Source organism: Lissotriton helveticus, chromosome 3_1 (genome assembly GCF_964261635.1).
Source record: "Lissotriton helveticus chromosome 3_1, aLisHel1.1, whole genome shotgun sequence".
Lineage (NCBI taxonomy): Eukaryota > Metazoa > Chordata > Amphibia > Caudata > Salamandridae > Lissotriton > Lissotriton helveticus.
In genome coordinates this window covers 275594860-275613412 of record NC_136061.1, presented here as the reverse complement: position 1 = coordinate 275613412, position 18553 = coordinate 275594860, and the positions used below count along the sequence as shown (strand labels likewise).

The 18553-nt window shown below is 42.5% G+C and overlaps 1 protein-coding gene across 3 annotated transcripts in view; it reads left to right on the top strand.

The window, feature by feature from the left end:
• USP32 (ubiquitin specific peptidase 32) overlaps window positions 1-18553 on the top strand; it is a 1745589-nt gene that overhangs the window by 744358 nt on the left and 982678 nt on the right. For all 3 annotated transcript variants that reach the window (XM_078679804.1, XM_078679802.1, XM_078679803.1), the window contains exon 8: window positions 4976-5091. In XM_078679804.1, coding sequence (XP_078535930.1) covers window positions 4976-5091 — 116 coding nt within the window. The remainder of the gene's footprint in view (window positions 1-4975; window positions 5092-18553) is intronic.

The following is an 18553-nucleotide window of genomic DNA, read 5'->3' as shown; positions in this document are numbered from 1 at the left end:
TCAGCGGAGAATCTCCTCAGAGGGGTTCCCTTCCACAAGGACATTCCCATTCAGGTTGTCGTGACGGATGCTTCTCTCCAGGGCTGGGGAGCGCATTCCGGAGACCTACAGATTCAAGGGACGTGGTCACCGATGGAGTCCACGTACCACATCAATTTCCTGGAACTCAGAGCTGTTCACTTGGCACTGAAGGCTTTTCATCCGTCCTTCCGGACCGACTCTCTACTTGTGCAAACGGACAATACGACCACAATGTATTACCTCAACAAGCAGGGAGGATCGAGGTCACGCACCCTGTCGCAGGAGGCACAGGCGATCTGGCGCTGACTTCTGGCTCGAGGACTGACGATAACGGCTACCCATCTGCCAGGTGTGCAGAATGTTCAGGCAGACGCACTGAGCAGACTGATTCAGGAAAACCACGAATGGGTCATAAACGACGAAGTACTAGGAGAAGTCTTCGCAAGGTGGGGAACTCCAGACGTATATCTGTTCGCCACCGCCGAAAACAGCAAATGCCGAGACTTCGCCTCCAGGTACTACCAGCCAGGGACGCTGGGGAACGCGTTATGGATCGACTGGTCGAACAGCTTTCTGTACGCTTTTCCACCCATTCCCCTGATTCCGACGGTTCTCATCAAGTTGTCCCAGTCCAGGGCTCGGTTGATACTGATTGCCCCGGAATGGCCCAGACAGTGGTGGTTCACGGACCTGCTTCACCGGTCTCTACTTCCTCATATTCGGCTGCCGTGTAGGCCGGACCTTCTCACGAAGTTCGGGGGGCTGATGTTGCACCCCAACCTCTCGTCGTTGAGTTTGGCAGCATGGCTCCTGAGTTAGTACAGTATGGTCATCTGAATCTTCCTGCAGATTGTATGGACATACTGAAGGAGTCTAAGAGACCTTCCACTAGGACTTCCTATGCTTACAAGTGGAAGAGATTTTGTATCTGGTGTCAGTCTAAGAACTATGACCCTACGACATGCAAGGAAGATGTCATCCTTCCTTATCTTCTACAGTTGGCGCAGTCTGGCCTTAATGTCCACTCTATTAAGGTTCATCTTGCTGCTTTGACTGCCTACAGGAAATGCCATTCACAGACTTCCTTCTTCCAGATCCCTGTGATCAAAGATTTTTTGGAAGGCTTGAAGAAAGTGTTCCCTCCTGTCAGGCTTCCTTCGCCTTCATGGGAATTGAACGTGGTGCTGTCCAGATTGATGAAGGAGCCTTTTGAACCTATTCATAAGGCTTCGTTGCAGCACCTGTCCTGGAAGGCGGCGTTCCTCGTGGCCATTACATCGGCCCGCAGGGTGAGTGAAATTCAGGCGCTGTGTTGCCAAGAACCTTGTACTGTATTTCATGCTGCTAAGGTTGTTATGCGTACTCACCCTAAATTTCTTCCCAAGGTTATTTCCGATTTTCATGTTAACCAGACCATAACTTTGCCTACGTTTTTTCAGAATCCTTCATCTCCAGCGGAGAGGTCCTTACATTCCCTGGATGTTAGGAGGGTGTTGAAATTTTATCTTGATAAGACCAAAGATATTCGTAGGTCTGACCAATTGTTTGTCAATTATGGATAAGTCAGGACGGGTCTTGCGACCTCTAAGCAGTCTATCTCTAGGTGGATTGTGTCCTGCATACAGCTATGTTACCAAAAAGCTAATAAGACCTTAGGGGGTAAGCCTAAGGCTCATTCCACCAGGGGCAAAGCTGCCACGACAGCCTTGCTCCGTAATGTTCCGATTGCAGAAATATGCAAGGCGGCCACTTGGAAGTCGGTTCATACCTTTGCTAAGCATTACTGCCTGGACACTGATGCCAGGGCAGATGCTCAAGTTGGACAGGCTTTGCTGCGAAATCTGTTCGCACAATAGTGGTGTTAATTCTCTCTTATCCACCGCCGCTTTGGTGTGGGGATGGGCTTGCTATTCTATTCACTAGATTATGACTATACACAGAGATCCCCCTACTACAGAAGGAGTAGTTTCTGTCCTGTAACTCCAGTTCTGTAGTAGGGGTATCTCTGTTATAGTCATAAGCGCCCTCCCGCCTCCCCGGTGGAGAGAAAGAGAAAATGTTCCTTTACGGAATGCGACAGGTCTGGGCGTGTTACGCCTTCAAAAAGAACTGAAAGTAAGTTGGACCTGCTATGCATTCTGGGATACTGGGAGAAAGTTCTGGAAGATTCTCTTAAAGGCACAGTATCCTATTTAAACCACATAATGGCAGCCTATGGGGCTTGTCTGTCCAGGCCTTCCTCTCTATCATTCTGAGGGGTTTTGCAGTAAAAGCAAGGGAAATCTGGACAGGCTTTGCTGTTTGTGGATTTTTGGTGGAATTTCTAGTTGAAGTACTGGACAGTGTAGCCTGTGAATATAGGCTGCATTATTTGTCTTTAAATTTTCTCTTAAGTGTCTTTGCAGTTCTGCAATTTTTTGACAATTTAAGAGATTATTTTTGATTGCCGGGGTCCTCGCACATGGGCGGGACTATTCCCTAGATTATGACTATAACAGAGATACCCCTACTACAGAACTGGAGTTACAGGACAGAAACTACTCCTTCTCCATACGGTGTGGAGCTGTGTGGCCCTACAGCCATTTTGGCGTAAGGTATCGTCCTGCCTTCAGGAGGTGCTGTTGTGGGACCTACCACACGAACCCAGTTTGTTTTTACTCCACAGTACGGACGATATAGGTGGGAACCGATATAAACAGCATCTTCTCTTTCTCTCCCTCACAATTGCCAAATGTGATCTTGCCCAACTATGGAAAGGCACCTCTCCACCGACACTGGGGAAGTGGCGTAGAGAACTAGATAAATGCATGGGCGAGGGGTTGTCCCCAAAAGCATAGGAAAATTTGGTCTTGTTGTGCCACATATCGGGGCATAGATCTTCCTCCTTTACTATCACAATCCCTGTAATAGTAGGTTCCTGGGTGGTCTACAGACTATAATGTACGTTGTATTGTCATGTCTATTTGGGTGTGCTGGGGAATTGTCATTTGCTTGCCAGTTTTCAGTGTACTGTTATTGTTATTTTTTTGTTACATATACAAATTGTACACATTGATGCCTTCACGTTTGTCAAGTCCTTACTTATGTATCTCTATGTGGATGTTGTTGGGCTTTTGTCCTCGTGGTACTTTCAAAATCTAATAAAATATGTAAAAAAAAAAGCGTGCCTTTACCTAGGAGACTTCATTCCCTCTCTACAGCCTTATCCACCAAGGAGACCGCCACACAGCGATTAGGAGCCAACAGGAGCAGTCACATGACATTCCTAATGGTACACCTAGAAACATCTGCCTGGCACATCTTTTCAGGAGTACTATTGGGGATGTTGCTTGATACTAAAAAGTAGTAAATCAGCACATTGAAACAAATCTGTGCGTGCAGATGTACTACTTTTGTTTGTGAACCTGGCACTATGAATGAGGCCGGATAACAATGTGTCTGAAACATTTCAATATGTTTTTCCTTGGTTAAACATTTGTGAATCTGTCATAACCAATTTTAGCCTGCTAGCTACATAGTTTGTTATAATGAGATTTTATGGACTGACTGCATTGGGGCATTTAGAAACGGAGGTGAATGGTATGTTTACTTTTTAGTAACTTTTAAATATCAATATTTATTTGTTATGCATTTTTCACAAATGCCTGTGGCCTAAATTGTTCAATAATAACCAAATCGTTTTCAGTTTACAGAAACCTTTTCATTTGAAATTATCATGTTTCCATTGGTTTGCTGGCGAAAGCTTAAAATGTAATTCACCTAGTATACATATTGCGCCTTTTTGCCATTGGCTTTTGTTAAATAGGTTTCTGGATTAGCTTGTTGCAACAAGGACATTAGTTCTAGTCAACTACCATGCATGCTCCCCTCTTCTTAATGTTCGGCAGAATTTATTTGGCCACACATCATAAATATTTATAGCCTAAGTGTATTTTTGGGGTTGCTGTGGGATGCAAAGTTGAATTCAAGATGCAAGCATGATTTACCTATAGAAAAGGCATTATTGAAATAATCACCTTCAGTATGTTGCTAAACTCAAAGCTTTCTGAAACTTTTTATGTTAAATCTTTAAATTGTTTTTTTTTAGAAATGTAACTTGTATAAGCTTCATATATGTGGAGTAACAATCCCAGGCATATATTAGAGCAATGACCAATAGATTAAACAAAACAAACTAGTGCAGTTTATAGAAAATATACATTTTTAATTTGATTAAAAAGGATTTAGTAAAAAACTGTGCATTGATCAGAAATGATAAAAGATTGTATATTAATACATGTATATTCACAAAACAATTTAATTAAAAAGGAGGTCAGGTGGCATCCGGTCGACGCGTTTCGACATAAAATATGCCTTCATCGGGACTTAAACCATCCAATTTCTGTAAAAAAGATTATAACAATAGTTTATTTGTTACATCTTCTGTCATTGAATGAACTTAATCAAATTAAAAATGTATATGTAATAGATTGGTCTCTACTTTTTCAGACCTCCCTTCCTTTACTTGCAGCCATGAGCTGTGCTTTCCTCATTCAGATGAAAGTTGTAGTACAGTTTTCCTCAAATTGTATTTTATTTTGCTTCTCTGCATTTAATTTTGAGATTTATTTGGTGTGAGCAGGGGACCAAAGGTAAGGGTTCACACTGAGGAGGTTAAATAAATACAATTGACTGCCCAGTTGTTTGTGAGCAATAATGCTAATAACGCACTACACCCAAATCTCATGTGCTACTGGCAGACAAGTAATTATATTGTCTCTGCCTCAGATTCTTACTAAACCTACAGGCAAACAGTAAGTAATGTCAGCATTCAAAACCTTCTGATTGACTGAACTAATCTCTGCCTTCATTACAAAGCATAGTTATGTCACCCATGTCGATCACCCAAGAAGCTTATCTGCTTTAATGATTGATTTATGTTTCATCTAAAAATAATTGTGTATTTTTCATTTAGTTTGTTTTAAGGTTTTTGATATTGATCGGGATGGAATTTTGTCCCGGGATGAGCTCAGAGAAATGGTTATTGCACTTTTGGAAGTCTGGAAAGATAATCGCACTGATGCCATACCTGTAAGTTTATAAAATGGTAATTTGTTTATTAATTAGAAACATTTTAAGTGTTAATATAAATACGAGACTGTAATCCTGTGATAGCATACCTGGTTCTTCTATGTGTTCACTGTATTCTAATAAATTAAAATATACATTGTAAGTTAAATTGTTTTGAATACAGGTATATTTAAATATTACAAACTGAAATCCTGAGGGCAAGACAAACGTGGAACTGGCAAAAACATTTTTGGAGTATCAAAATTCATTCGGAATCATAGAAGTGTATTCAAAATACATTGATGAGGCAAACTCATCAAACCGCAATAGAGAGGATTATGGCAGAGAACAAATTCTGATTATTAGATGAATAGAGATTTAGGAAAGATGAACAAGATATAAAATCAAACCAAATCCGAATTTGAGGCGCCTCTTTGCTGAGCTTCACGTTACAACACTATTTTGTTATGTTGATCTAATGTAAAAGGGCCTCAGTTTCTAATGTCAGTATTAGAAAGAGAAAAGAGAAAGTGACCCTGAAAGGGGAACCTGTTTTGGTTGTAGAGAAGATAATTCAACTTGAATATCATGTTAGTGAGCCTCTTTCTTAAAATGTCATAGCAACTGCTTAGTTCCATAACCTGCTCCAGCAAAATCTAATAGAACAAATACATCGACCTATAAGTATGGATAAAATCGTACGTTGATGTCTTAGGTTTGAATATTATGCATTTGCTTACATTTATGATGTCTTCGTTCCTACTGCTTTTTAAATTCTGAGTAATATAAAGAAATCTGTTAGTTTACGGATAGCTTTAGTTTGGTTTTTTGATAGTACTTCCCTGCACTTGCCAACTCAAAATCTTACTCACTAGATACAAAAATAATATGTATGACCACATATGCTAGATCAGCCAGCTAAACCGAACTTATAGCCAACATTTTATGTTGTTAATTTCCTTTACCATTTTGATGTTTCAGAATGGCAAAATGTTTATAGTTTATTAACTTATAAAAACATGCAAGTAGTCTCATATTTCCAACTCATGAATCTGATAGAGAGAGCATGATTGTATAAGCTACGTTTTGGGTTTAATTTGGTGTTATGCAAGTAAAAACAGAGTTCTTCTTCATCATTCAATTGCAGATTCTGATAAGGTGTGGGATTTCGTGATAGAGGCATGCTTGTCATAACCAACATTGGATTGTATTTTATTTCTTCATAAGTAATAATATATGTAGTAGGAATTTGGTAGCATAGATATAAATAATCAAATCATGGAGATAATGTAGCTCGTATTTGTACCAACAGTGTTGGAAGTGTTGGAATTAATTGAAAGTAATATAACACATTGGTTATTTTTTAGCATTTCTATTTTGTGATTCCTGTTCAAAAACAAATACAAATAATAGGAAATATTGTTGTATTATTAGCAACAGTATAAGATAAAAGGATTTTTAGTGCTTTTACCTATGGACTTGAAGGCTCACTTGATAAAGTGGCAAATCAAACAATACGTTTTCATAAAACCATATCAGAATTATATTTCTATGATTAGAAAATCTTGATCTGAATAAGTAACAGAGAGGCTAAGCGTGGCTACAAGGCAGTTCAGGGCACTGGTAGATTGTAGTTTTATAATGCGGTCCCCCATGAGTCACCTCCTTGATGGGTTTGCCGCACGATCAGTGTCTCATGTCATCATATTGCACGTAGTACAATAATAAGTTGACTCCACTCGCACCAGGGCTTTGTTTTGCCTCATCACGGTCTTCTTGGAGCCGAGTGGCCTATCTGAAGTGTTCTGGGTTGTCAAGTAGTCTTGGAGGGGCCCCAAGATGTTTTAGGTCATGCAATGATAAAGAGGGTGGATGTGTACATGTCTAACATTTCGTTATAATAACTAAGACCTTCTATCTAGTCTTTAACGTTTGGAATTGGTCCATTCCATCACGAGTGCCACCCTCCTTTTTGCAAACAAACCCCAAAGCTCTGGATTTCCGCACTCCTCAGGAGATCTTTTTCACATAACCCAGTAAGTCTGTAATAAGAGAAGGCGCATCTACTATGTGTGTCATGCTAGATATGTTTTTTTTTTAATTCACTGAAATTTTATTGATTTTTCTTACAACACAAAAAAAATAAACATAGAAGAGCGGGCGAAGTATTGTATGTACATCACGTCAATCATGTAACCAATACTAGAAGAAACGAGTGATGGAATGAACAACATATTACAATCGGTCCGTACGTCATGCACAGCATATTATCCATGAGTTTGCTGGTAGATCAAATTCTAGCAAGGTTCCAATTCTGCTCAGCACAAGGCCTGCAGAACAAGGATAGAACCACAGAAAAAGAAAGGGAAAGGAAAGCGAAGAGGTACAGCAGAAGGAGAAATTAAAAGGAGGTAGGCTAGCGCTCGGAGCCAAAGAACTTGAGGTAGTGAATAAAGTCAGATCAAAAAGGGGGAAGCCTTCAATTAGATCCCGCGGGATGTCTCCAAGGGCAGTGAGGGTCGTGAGGTGATATGGGGCTTGATCATTTTGATCTAGCAGCTCAAGGGCGTTTAAAAACCTGCGTGTTAGCGTCAAGCGCCTTCCATAGTTTCCTGTGTCTGGGTTTCCAGGGGAAGGTATTTAGCACAATATTATCTGCTCCTCTTAAAGAAATGAACCATTCTTGCCATTTCTTGAATGTGATTTTACCAGAGTTCTTCCAATTACAAAGGATTATTTTACACGCAAGTGTTAACATTAAGTCAAGCAGAAAGCATTCATCCTCTCCTGTCAAGTCAGGGTCCAAAAAGTCAGCCAGGATATAAGATAGTTCTTTAACCGGTCAAATGTTAAAAGTCAGTGAAATGTATTTGAAAATTTGATTGCAAAACTTTTCTAGCATTGGGCACATCAGAAGCATGTGCGATAAGTCACCTGTGTGGGTGTTGCAGTTCCAGCAGAGTGGTGATTGGATTAGCTTTAATCTAAATAAACTATCGGGGGTCAAATATGACCTATTTATGATCATATATTTTGTTTGTGAGAGAGTAGGGGAGAGTTTGTGTTTGTAGGGCATTGTGTGTATTAGCTTCCAGTCCAGTGTAATTGTTTTACTGTTTGGTTCTGCTTCCCACTTTGCCACGTTATTTAAATGTTGTTTGCGTGGCTCTCGGATCAGAAGTTTGTAAATCCTTGAGACTGTGTGGCCTACTCCTACTAATTGGGTGAGTCTTGAGGGGAGTGGGGGGGGGGTAAAATTAGTGGTAAGTTTCGAGATCTGGACTTTCAGTTTCAGGAAGTCATAAAAATCTAACTCTGTTAATCCCTTATCTTTAAGTGTGGAGAACGCAATCGGGTCGGCCTCATTAGATAGGTCTTTAAGGAAGTTGATCCCTTTGTGTGACCAATGTTTCCAGAATACAGTTTTTTTATTTTTTTTTATCGCAGGATTGTTCCAGATTGCCTGTAAATTAGAGGCACCCATTTTTGTTGCGAGGATAGTCTCTAGTCGCTTTAGGGCTTTTTTTGTATTTGTTATGATGTATTTAGAGTGTTCCAATTTATTTGTCTGCATAGTCATAATCGCTTGAAGGGGGATTCCTTTAGTGAGCTCTAATTCCACATCTAACCATCGTGGTTTGTAATTAGGGTAATCTAAGAACTATGCAGGTCCATGTTTGCAGAGGAATGCTATTTGGTAATTTCTGAAATTCGGGAGGCCAGCTCCTCCTATATTCTTCCCAAGCCTTAATTTACTTGTGGAGATCCTTGTTTTTTCCTTTGCCATAGGAAGTTACTAATAGCCTTGTCCACCTTCTTTAAAAAGTTATCTGATAGCATCATGGGGAGCATACTAATGACATAGTTTATGAGAGGAGCGATCATCATTTTGACCGTTTCAACTCTTCCCCATCATGATAAGTATTTTGGAGACCACCGATCTAGAAGATTTGTGATTTTTTTTTTTAAATGATGGATTCGTTAACCTCTAGAGTGGAGATGAGGTCGTTTGTGAATTCCAGTCCTAGATATTTTATTAGTCCAGGTTGCCAGGACAGTCAAGATTCGCCCAAGATCTCTCTGGAGCCACATAGATTGAGTCATTTTACTTCGGTCTTATCCCTATTGAGGGTATACCCTGAAACTTCGGCATAGGCTTGGATCGACTTCATGAGGGCCGGAATGGCGTTTGCTGCGTCCTTGGTCACAATAAGAATGTTGTCCGCGTATGCTGCGACCTTGAATGTGTTTTTTCCAAAATCTATGCCTTGTATCTCCTTATTGGCCGCATGCTAGATATGTCTTTAAACACTTGGATCCAATATTGTGAATTAGGCGGGCAAAGCCAGTCACAGGTAAGTATCCTCTTCAGAATCCCTAATACCCAAAAATTAATCACTCACTGATGTCCTGCTTGGAGTCTGGACCAAGCCCTGCATAGGCACTCCTGTGCACAGGATTATCGCCCACTGCCATCGTCCCGCTCCCAAGAATCCAGCCTTCCTTACTCTGCTCCCTACTGTTGAGAGCTTGGTAGTCCAAGCTTCTACATCCAAGATTAACCCTGGCGCACTCCCTACCACACTACTGGATAGGGAAACCAAGGGACTTGACACTATTGGCAAAATAATATTTTCTCCCACCAACCTTGCACTGCGGTCTGTGAACACTACATGTGTATGGGGCCGAAAGTTCCAACATGTATGGGATTTGGCTGCGCAAGTGTTGGCTATGGTCTTGGAGGAGGCCCAAGCCATACTCTCCCAGGATAATCCTGATGGTAGAGATGCAGCAAAGTTTACTATTTGCTGCAAATTGGATACCATTGACTCGATGGGCAGAGCCATTGCTTCTGTGGTGGTGCTTAGACGTCACACCTGGGTGAGGGCAGCTGTTTTTTGGGGGTATGTCCAGCGGTCTTATTGATGTGCACTTTATTTGTCAGTTGCCTCTTTGGCAACAAGGCAGATTTGGTGCTTCAGTGTTTTAAAGATAGCAGGGCGACTGGTCGGTCATTGGTGCTTAATTTGGCCCCACCACAACCGCAATCCAATTTCTGCCTCATCCATACCTACAGTGGGAGCTATCAGCCAGGTCCATTCATTCATACAACCACGGCCACAAGGCACCTCAGTCCTTTCATGGCTGTGAATGTGGGTCCAACAAATCTAGTGGGAATCATGGCCAGAGGTTTACCCAATCTGCTCACCCTGACAGCTGCAGCCTCAAAGCCCCTTTAATATGCCCTCATACTATCATGGACAACCGTTTGGCGGCAGAGTAGAAAACTACCTGTCCCAATGGAAAACTTTAACGTCAGACAAATGGGTGCTTCAGATCATCCTATGGGTTACGCCCTTACTTTAAAACAAACCCCGCCACTTATGCCACCATCACCCGATAGGCTGACGGAGAGCCACCTTTCACTCTCACAACCCAAAGTGCAGGCTCTGCTTGCCAAAGGAGCCATCGAGAGGGTACCAGCATCAGAAGGCGGTCCTGTTTGCAGTTTTCGCTATATTCTGGGGCCGGAAAAGAATGGCGGCCTCTATCCTGTCTTAGATCTACTCCCTCTCAATTACTTCCTGAAATAGGAAAAGTTCAGAATGCTCACTATGGCTCATCTCCTGGCTAGCCGGGACCGTGGAGACTGGATGGTAGCACTAGATTTGTAGGACGCATACTTACATATTCCTATTCTGCCGGCACACAGAAATTACTTGCGGTTCATGGTAATTTAGGAGCATGTCCAATTTGCAGTGCGTCCCTTGAGTGATCATGAAGGTGATGGTGGTGGGTGAAGCCCATCTGCAGAGGCTGGGGATTTCAGTCTTTCCCTACCTCGATGACTGTCTGTGAAATTCAGGCTCACCCCAGGCATTTGTCTCTCACCTCCAGACTGTGGTGGACCTTCTGCAATCGCTAGGGCTCTCTATCAACAAACAGAAGTCACACCTGACTCCCTCTCAGATGTTTCCTTTTATTGGAGGCATTCTAGACACAGTACAATTTCACACCTATCTTCCAGAGCAGCGCACCCAGGATGTTCAGGTTATGATCCAGATGTTTCAACCTCTATCTTGGATTTCGGTGTAACTGGTTCTGTGGCTGCTGGAACTCAAGCCCTCCTACATCTTACTGGTAAAACATGCCTGCGGGCTCTGCAGTGGGAACTGACGTTCCAGTGGACCCAGCCTCAGGAGAATCTCTCCGACCTGGTCCAGATATCGGAGGGAACTGCAAAAGATCTGCAGTGGTGGCTGATTAAACAAGATTGGGTCCGCGCCAGACCCTCTCGCTTCCCCCACCCAGAACTCACAAGGATCACAGATGTCTCACTTCTGGGTTGGGACAGCCATCTGGTAGAGGTGGAGATCAGATGACTCTGGTCTCTGGCGTAGTATCAACTCCACATCAAGTTGTTGGAGTTGAAAGCAATATGCCTGGCATTAAAAGCTTTCTTCAATCCACTGAGGGGTTGCTGGATCAAGTGCTCGTGGACAACACCACCACCATGTGGTACTACAACAAACAGGGCAGAGTGGGGTTGTGAACCCTGTGCCAGGAAGCCATACACCTTTGGACAGGATATCTTGCTGGTGGTTCAACATCTGGCGGGCTCTCTGAAAGCCAAAGTGACCAAATTAGGTTGTTGATGTCTAGCTGATCACGATTGTCGTCTTCATCTGAAGGTGGGGCAAAGTCTTCTCAGAGATTGTAGAGAACTTTGGTCAGATCTATTTGCCCCCACCGAGAATGGGCAATGTCAGCACTTCTGCGAGCTAAAGTATCTAAGTTACCTCTCGCGTTGAGAATCATTTTGTCCTGAGTGGTGCTCAGGCCTCTTGTGCACTTTCCACTGATGCCACTGTGGCCCATAGTTCTCAAGAAGATCAGGAATGACGGGGCATAAGTCATTCTTGTGGCTCCAGATTAAGCACGGACAGTATGGTATCCCGAACTCCTGAGCATGGGCATAGGGCCCCCGTTCAGGCTGCCTCTTCAAGAGAATTTCCTGTCTAAGCAGGAGGGCAGTGATCTGCACCTGAATCTGCACACACTACAACTTCATGAGTGGAGATTGAGTGGTGACAGCTGAGAGTTTTCGATATGCCTCCTGAAGTGTGTGATACCATTGTAGTAGCCACTAAAACCGTATATGCGTGCCATTGGGACAAATTGTGGCTTAAAGTGCTGCCAAATCTGTTGATCCTCTGTCTGCACCCATAGCTAGCGTTCTCCTGTTTGTATTGTGCCTTGCCCGGCAAGGCCTTGCTTTGAGCTCAGTTAAAGGTACCGTTCGACCATCTCGGCTTTCTTGTGGCCATATTAACCCACCCTATTCAAGTAACTTGTCGTGATAGAATTCCTGAAAGGTTTACAACACTTTTTCTCCCACCCCTTTCAATATGTCCCAATGGAATCTTAATTTTTGTCCTCACTTTCCCGATGAGTTCACCCTTTGAGTTCGGGCACAGGTGCCCTCTATAATTACTCACTATCAAAACAGTCTTCCTAGTGTCAATTACATCCGGAAGGAGGGTTAGTCTACCAAATAAGGTATTACTAAAGGTAATTAACTTGTGCATGTGTGTGTGTATATATATATATATATTCTTTCTCCACAACACTTCTCCTGTCAAGAAGTTAACCTGGACACTCAGCGCTTGCTAGAAATCCTTTATTATGGCAAGAGAAAAATTGCGACGCGTTTCACCATTACGGCTTGTTCACTCTCGTCAAGCCCACAACACTGGCCATTTTTAAAATCCACAACCACACCCCTCAGTGCAGATCACATGACAAAAAGTGTAATTTCGGAGGACATCTTTAAATGGTTAATTTCCAACTGTGTCACGCTTTTTACATATGTACAAATTCATTCATTTATATATTGTATTGGAGCAATGGTATGATTTGTGAGTTGATATTATATCACCGATATTCTAGATCGCTCACAAGTTTGTATTAGTATTCAGGACGCTATACAAAGTACATCTAGCGGGATGATTGAAATCGCCACGTACTGTAGATGCCGCCTTATCTCATAATTGGTTGTATTCTTATAACATACTGTATCAACTGGGATATAGAAGCATATACTCCACAATCTATATCGTAAATTTATGTCCAAACAATTGGAAGGAGCAGGGACTGGTGGAGTAGGAAGAATATCAATGTTTATATTGTGCTCACCCCAGAATACCAATTTTATACCTGCTCCCCAAACTACATAAGAACCAATATGACCCTCCTGGACGCCCAATAGTATCCTCTATAGGATCACTGTTAGAACACACATCGAAATACATCGACCATTATTTGAGACCATTCGTAATCGCACTTCCATCAGGGACACCACTCACTTCTTAAGTATCATCAATGAGATTCATTGGGAGGCAAATTTCACTCTAGTAACTCTAGATGTGAGTAGTTTGTACACCAGTATTCAACATAGTCTAGGCCTAGAAGCAGTGAGACACTTCTTAAAGACTAGATCTATCTCTCTATTACGCCACTCTCAAATGATTGTGGCAATGATTGAATTTTGTTTGACGAATAATTTTTTCTATTTTGATGATGTCATATATCGCCAGTCACAGGGCACGGCTATGGGGACCTGCTTCGCCCCCAGCTATGCTAATCTTTTCATGGGCTGGTGGGAGGAGCAGGTCGTCGGGGAGATGGCCGAATTCAACAACGTTGCCCTGTGGCTGCGATATATTGACGACATTTTTTTCATTTGGAGTGGTGATGCCAGCACTGCAAAACAATTTGTTGACAAGCTCAATATGATTTGTCTTAATTTACAACTGACGGAACATATTAGCCGAGATAATATGGAATTCCTGGATGTCAAAGTAGAAATCAAAAATGAGAGACTGACCACAAAATTATTCAGGAAAAGCACAGCTGGCAGCAGTATCCTTAGAGCCTCGAGCTGCCATCCTAGAAATTTAGTGTACAGCATTCCATATGGCGAATTATTACGCGCCAGGCGCAATTGCAGTACACAGGAAGGTTTCAGAGAGGAAGAAGAGATTGTGTGTCAACGATTCCTAAGTAGGGGCTACAGTAAACAAGTGATCAACAAAGTAATAGAAAGAGTGAGCACTAAAACTAGGGAAGAATTGTTGCACTCGAGAGAGAAAGATGATGACTCGGAGAACATTAGATTCATAACTACTTTCTCGGGACAGTCATATGAATTGCGAAAAATACTTGAAAAACATTGGCATGTTTTGAATACTGATGAACATCTTAAAAAGTATCTGAGTGAGAACCCACAGATCACGTTTAGGAAAGGAAAAACCTTACGTGATGAATTGAGCCAAAATTATGTTACCAAATTGGGCAAGAAAGAGAACAAACTGTGTGTGGGTTTTAGACGCTGTAGAAAATGTAAAGCGTGTAAATACAGCAATGACTGCTCTGTTTTGACCATTCCCGGCACAACTAGAGAATTTGTAATTCGCAAACATCTAACTTGCAACACCCCCTATAGTGTGTATGTACTTATCTGCCCGTGCAATAAGTGGTATGTGGGCAGCACAAAACATGAAGCTAAAAAACGAGTGCTGGAACACCTGCGGGCTATCCGCTCCCATAACAAACAATACCCTGTTGCCAGGCATTTCTTTGAAACACATATGCAAGATGAAACCGCGATGCGTATGGTGGTCATTGACTGTGTTGATTTGGGGGTAAGAGGAGGAAACTATGAACTTTCATTAAGAAAACTTGAATCCAAATACATCATCAATTTTCAGTGCCTGTCCCCGATGGGGTTAAACATGAGTGAAGAATTATCAGTTCACCTACATGAATGAGAAAATGTAGTAGTATGTCTTGTAGGGTACAATTATCAGCCGTCTGTTTCTGATATTATAATTTTAATCTTTTTAAATGATATTGGAGGACTAAATGATGGTGAAAACAAATCAACTGATGTCATGACCTGATTGATGATCGCGTATGGAACGCTATGCCCATTTGGGCTAGAACTTTACCCATGTTTGTGAACATTATGCACACTTGTGCGGGAACCTTATATATGCATGCCTCTTCATTATATTTTTTTGAGATAAATGGCCGTTTTGCATAATTACGCTATATGTCTAAGATTTAGTACTGTCTTGGGGAGAAGAAGGTCCACTTGGACATAAATTTACGATATAGATTGTGGAGTATATGCTTCTATATCCCAGTTGATACAGTATGTTATAAGAATACAACCAATTATGAGATAAGGCGGCATCTACAGTACGTGGCGATTTCAATCATCCCGCTAGATGTACTTTGTATAGCGTCCTGAATACTAATACAAACTTGTGAGCGATCTAGAATATCGGTGATATAATATCAACTCACAAATCATACCATTGCTCCAATACAATATATAAATGAATGAATTTGTACATATGTAAAAAGCGTGACACAGTTGGAAATTAACCATTTAAAGATGTCCTCCGAAATTACACTTTTTGTCATGTGATCTGCACTGAGGGGTGTGGTTGTGGATTTTAAAAATGGCCAGTGTTGTGGGCTTGACGAGCGTGAACAAGCCGTAATGGTGAAATGCGTCGCAATTTTTCTCTTGCCATAATAAAGGATTTCTAGCAAGCGCTGAGTGTCCAGGTTAACTTCTTGACAGGAGAAGTGTTGTGGAGAAAGAATTTCGAGGTCTGCCAGTGACCTACCTGGACCACTCGAGACAACTGCTTTGCTCGTACTGGTATTGGTGGAGTGGCGGGATATATATATATATATATATATATATATATATATATATATATATATATTCTATCACAAAACAGAGTCCGATGCTGGTAGAGGCCGTCAATCAGGGCGGTCCGTGAACAGGGTACAGGTAACCTTGCACAATGCTAGCACGACAATATTTCTGAGTCCAGAAACCTCACGGACACCTTGCGTATTTGCAAAAGATGGTTTTTAATGACTGCACAGCAACGCGTTTCAGCTTTCGCCTTGATCACGCTACGAGTCAGGCGATATCGTGCACACATATAAACAGTTCTGCTTGACATAAAAAACAGACTGAAAAACACACCCCAGTGAAAATAATGAAAAATAAGGCAGCCATCTTATCACTATGTTATGAATAGTTCCTGGGCAACATACAAACAATATTATTTACAATTAGTCAAAAATGCAAAAGCAAGCTGGTTAATAAATTATTAAACCACAATAGCTTGTGCTTCAATTCATTGCGAGTAAACATTAAATTAATGTTCCCGCATACTCCTTGCATTGCCCAGAATTATCGTGCATATAAGCTGTTACAAAAGTAGACATCATCACCGAATAGACCAAATAGTAAATGGACATATTCAACAACATATATCTATTGGCCATATCTCCGTAATTGTTGGTAATAGAATCACATAGCGTAACGTCATTCAAACTCCCAATGCTCTATTGAGTTAGATAGAAATCACAAAATACCAACTATTGCACTGGTTGCGTCATGTAGCCAAATACAAATACCTAAAAACATGACGTATAGGCATTTCACAATTCTGCCCAAGTGGGCACTGGGGATTTGTTGAATCGGTCAAAATTCATGATGTAACACATAAAGCACTCGTTAAAATAATCACTTAAGGTGGGCGCATGAAGTTAAATATTCCACAATTCTGCCCGAGTGGGCACTCACTTCCTCCAGTGATATTGATAGCCACAGTACACACATGTGCCAATACCTAAAAATGAAATAATGATTGTCGGAGGGACGGTCGGAAACAGAAGCAAGGAGGCCGTATGGGTTTAATATTGTTGGGTTTTATTGAAGTAGGTCATCCCTGTAGCAGGATATTAAACTGAAGAAATATTGTTAGAGTCCTGGAAATTGTAGTCAAGTATCTTAGAACATAAGGAAACGATGAGTTTGTTGGCTGATGTCCTCAAAAGGGGTCCTCAAAAGGGGTCCATCAGATGGTCTGTAAGTGACTTCGTCCTCCCTTGGAGTTTGGCTTCCCCTGGGGTTCAGCTAAAAAAAATTGAGAAAAAAACACTTGGGTCACTGCCCATGTCCTGCTTGTCTTTATGTTGTCTACCGTCACCACACCATGGGCACTTGGGGTTTGTGTGTGGGGGGGGGGGGGGGGGAAGGATTTCTTTCACTCTTATTGCCCCAGAAAATTATGATGCAGTAGGAAATAGATAGGGTGAGGTGGGGAAGTGCTTAAGGAATTCCTAAAACGGTGTACATGCAGCTTGTTTTGTCGAGGAGTGATTATCAAAACAACAATGCCAGTGCTACTCCCCGTTTACAGCTTGTCGTTCCCAGGTCGTTACCCTGCCGTTCCCCTGTCGTTCGCTCCCCCCTCCTCCCCACACTACTCCCGCGGTACTGGTTCACGTACCCGTGTGAGCCACAACTCTCCTGGGTTGTGGTGGCTCCTGCGTGTCCCCCGGGCTCTACCAATCTTCGCTCAAGACGTCGGGCTCTTCTAGACACTCGGGTGCAGTCTCTTTGGGTTGGTCTCCACGCATCGAGGCGTCCTCCACTCGGTCGGCGTCTTCCTCCTTCTTCTTCTCGAGCTGGCACCCTGTGGTCTTCTACTTCCTGCTTTTTCTGTCCCCATGACCTGACAAAGTGCCTCCTGATTGGTTCGGGTGTGACGTGTAGGATTTCCCGGAATGATTGTCTTCCGGGTCAACATGGTCGCGCTGTGGGGCGGGGAAAAGAACCTCCGTTATAGAAGTATTAGGGAGCCTATCTTCTTCGTCACGTGGCAGGTAAGGGATCCACTCTGTTGCCGTTTTATTGTATCCCGCATCGTCTCCCGCCTCACAATGCTAAAGAATGTTAAAAACTAATTTTAGAAAATACAGCGAACAATATAATTACAGCTATAATTATGCCGATGTACTGATAGTTCCTCACTTGAGTTCAATCCCAACGGGGTCATTGTTTCTAAGTCAATAATATACCTAGATTCTAGTTTGCGAAGCAGAAGTTGTCTGTTTCCACCACACACATTCTCCGGGACATCATCAATGACAATGACAACCATACGCAATTGTTTAGGTCTCGGTCTAGCGTACACTGCGCAGAAGTGTCGCACAGCCGAGATTTTATGTTTCTTAGTACCGGGGCTTGAACCCGCCCCTCTTCTCCATTGGCTGGCTTCCTAAACAGAGGCCAGCCATTGGAGGAGAGGGGCGTCACTCTGTTCAAGCCCCGTCTTTTTCGGATTCGGGAGGGTGTTTTTTGCAGTTTTTAACTCCATGACGTCATCCGTCACGCAACAGCAAAAACCACGCCCCCGAATGCGAAAATGGCGGCGCTTTTCTGATGCCATTTCTGCCTGACCGCCGCCGAAGAAGTCGAGAAGCTGCCGAGTCCTCCCGTGAGTGCTCGCTTTTCTTGCGTTGTGCTTGCTCTCCTGCCCCCCCTCGTTGGTTGTGCTTGTTCTCCTGCCCCCCCTCGCTGGTTGTGCTGCTCACCTGCCCCCCC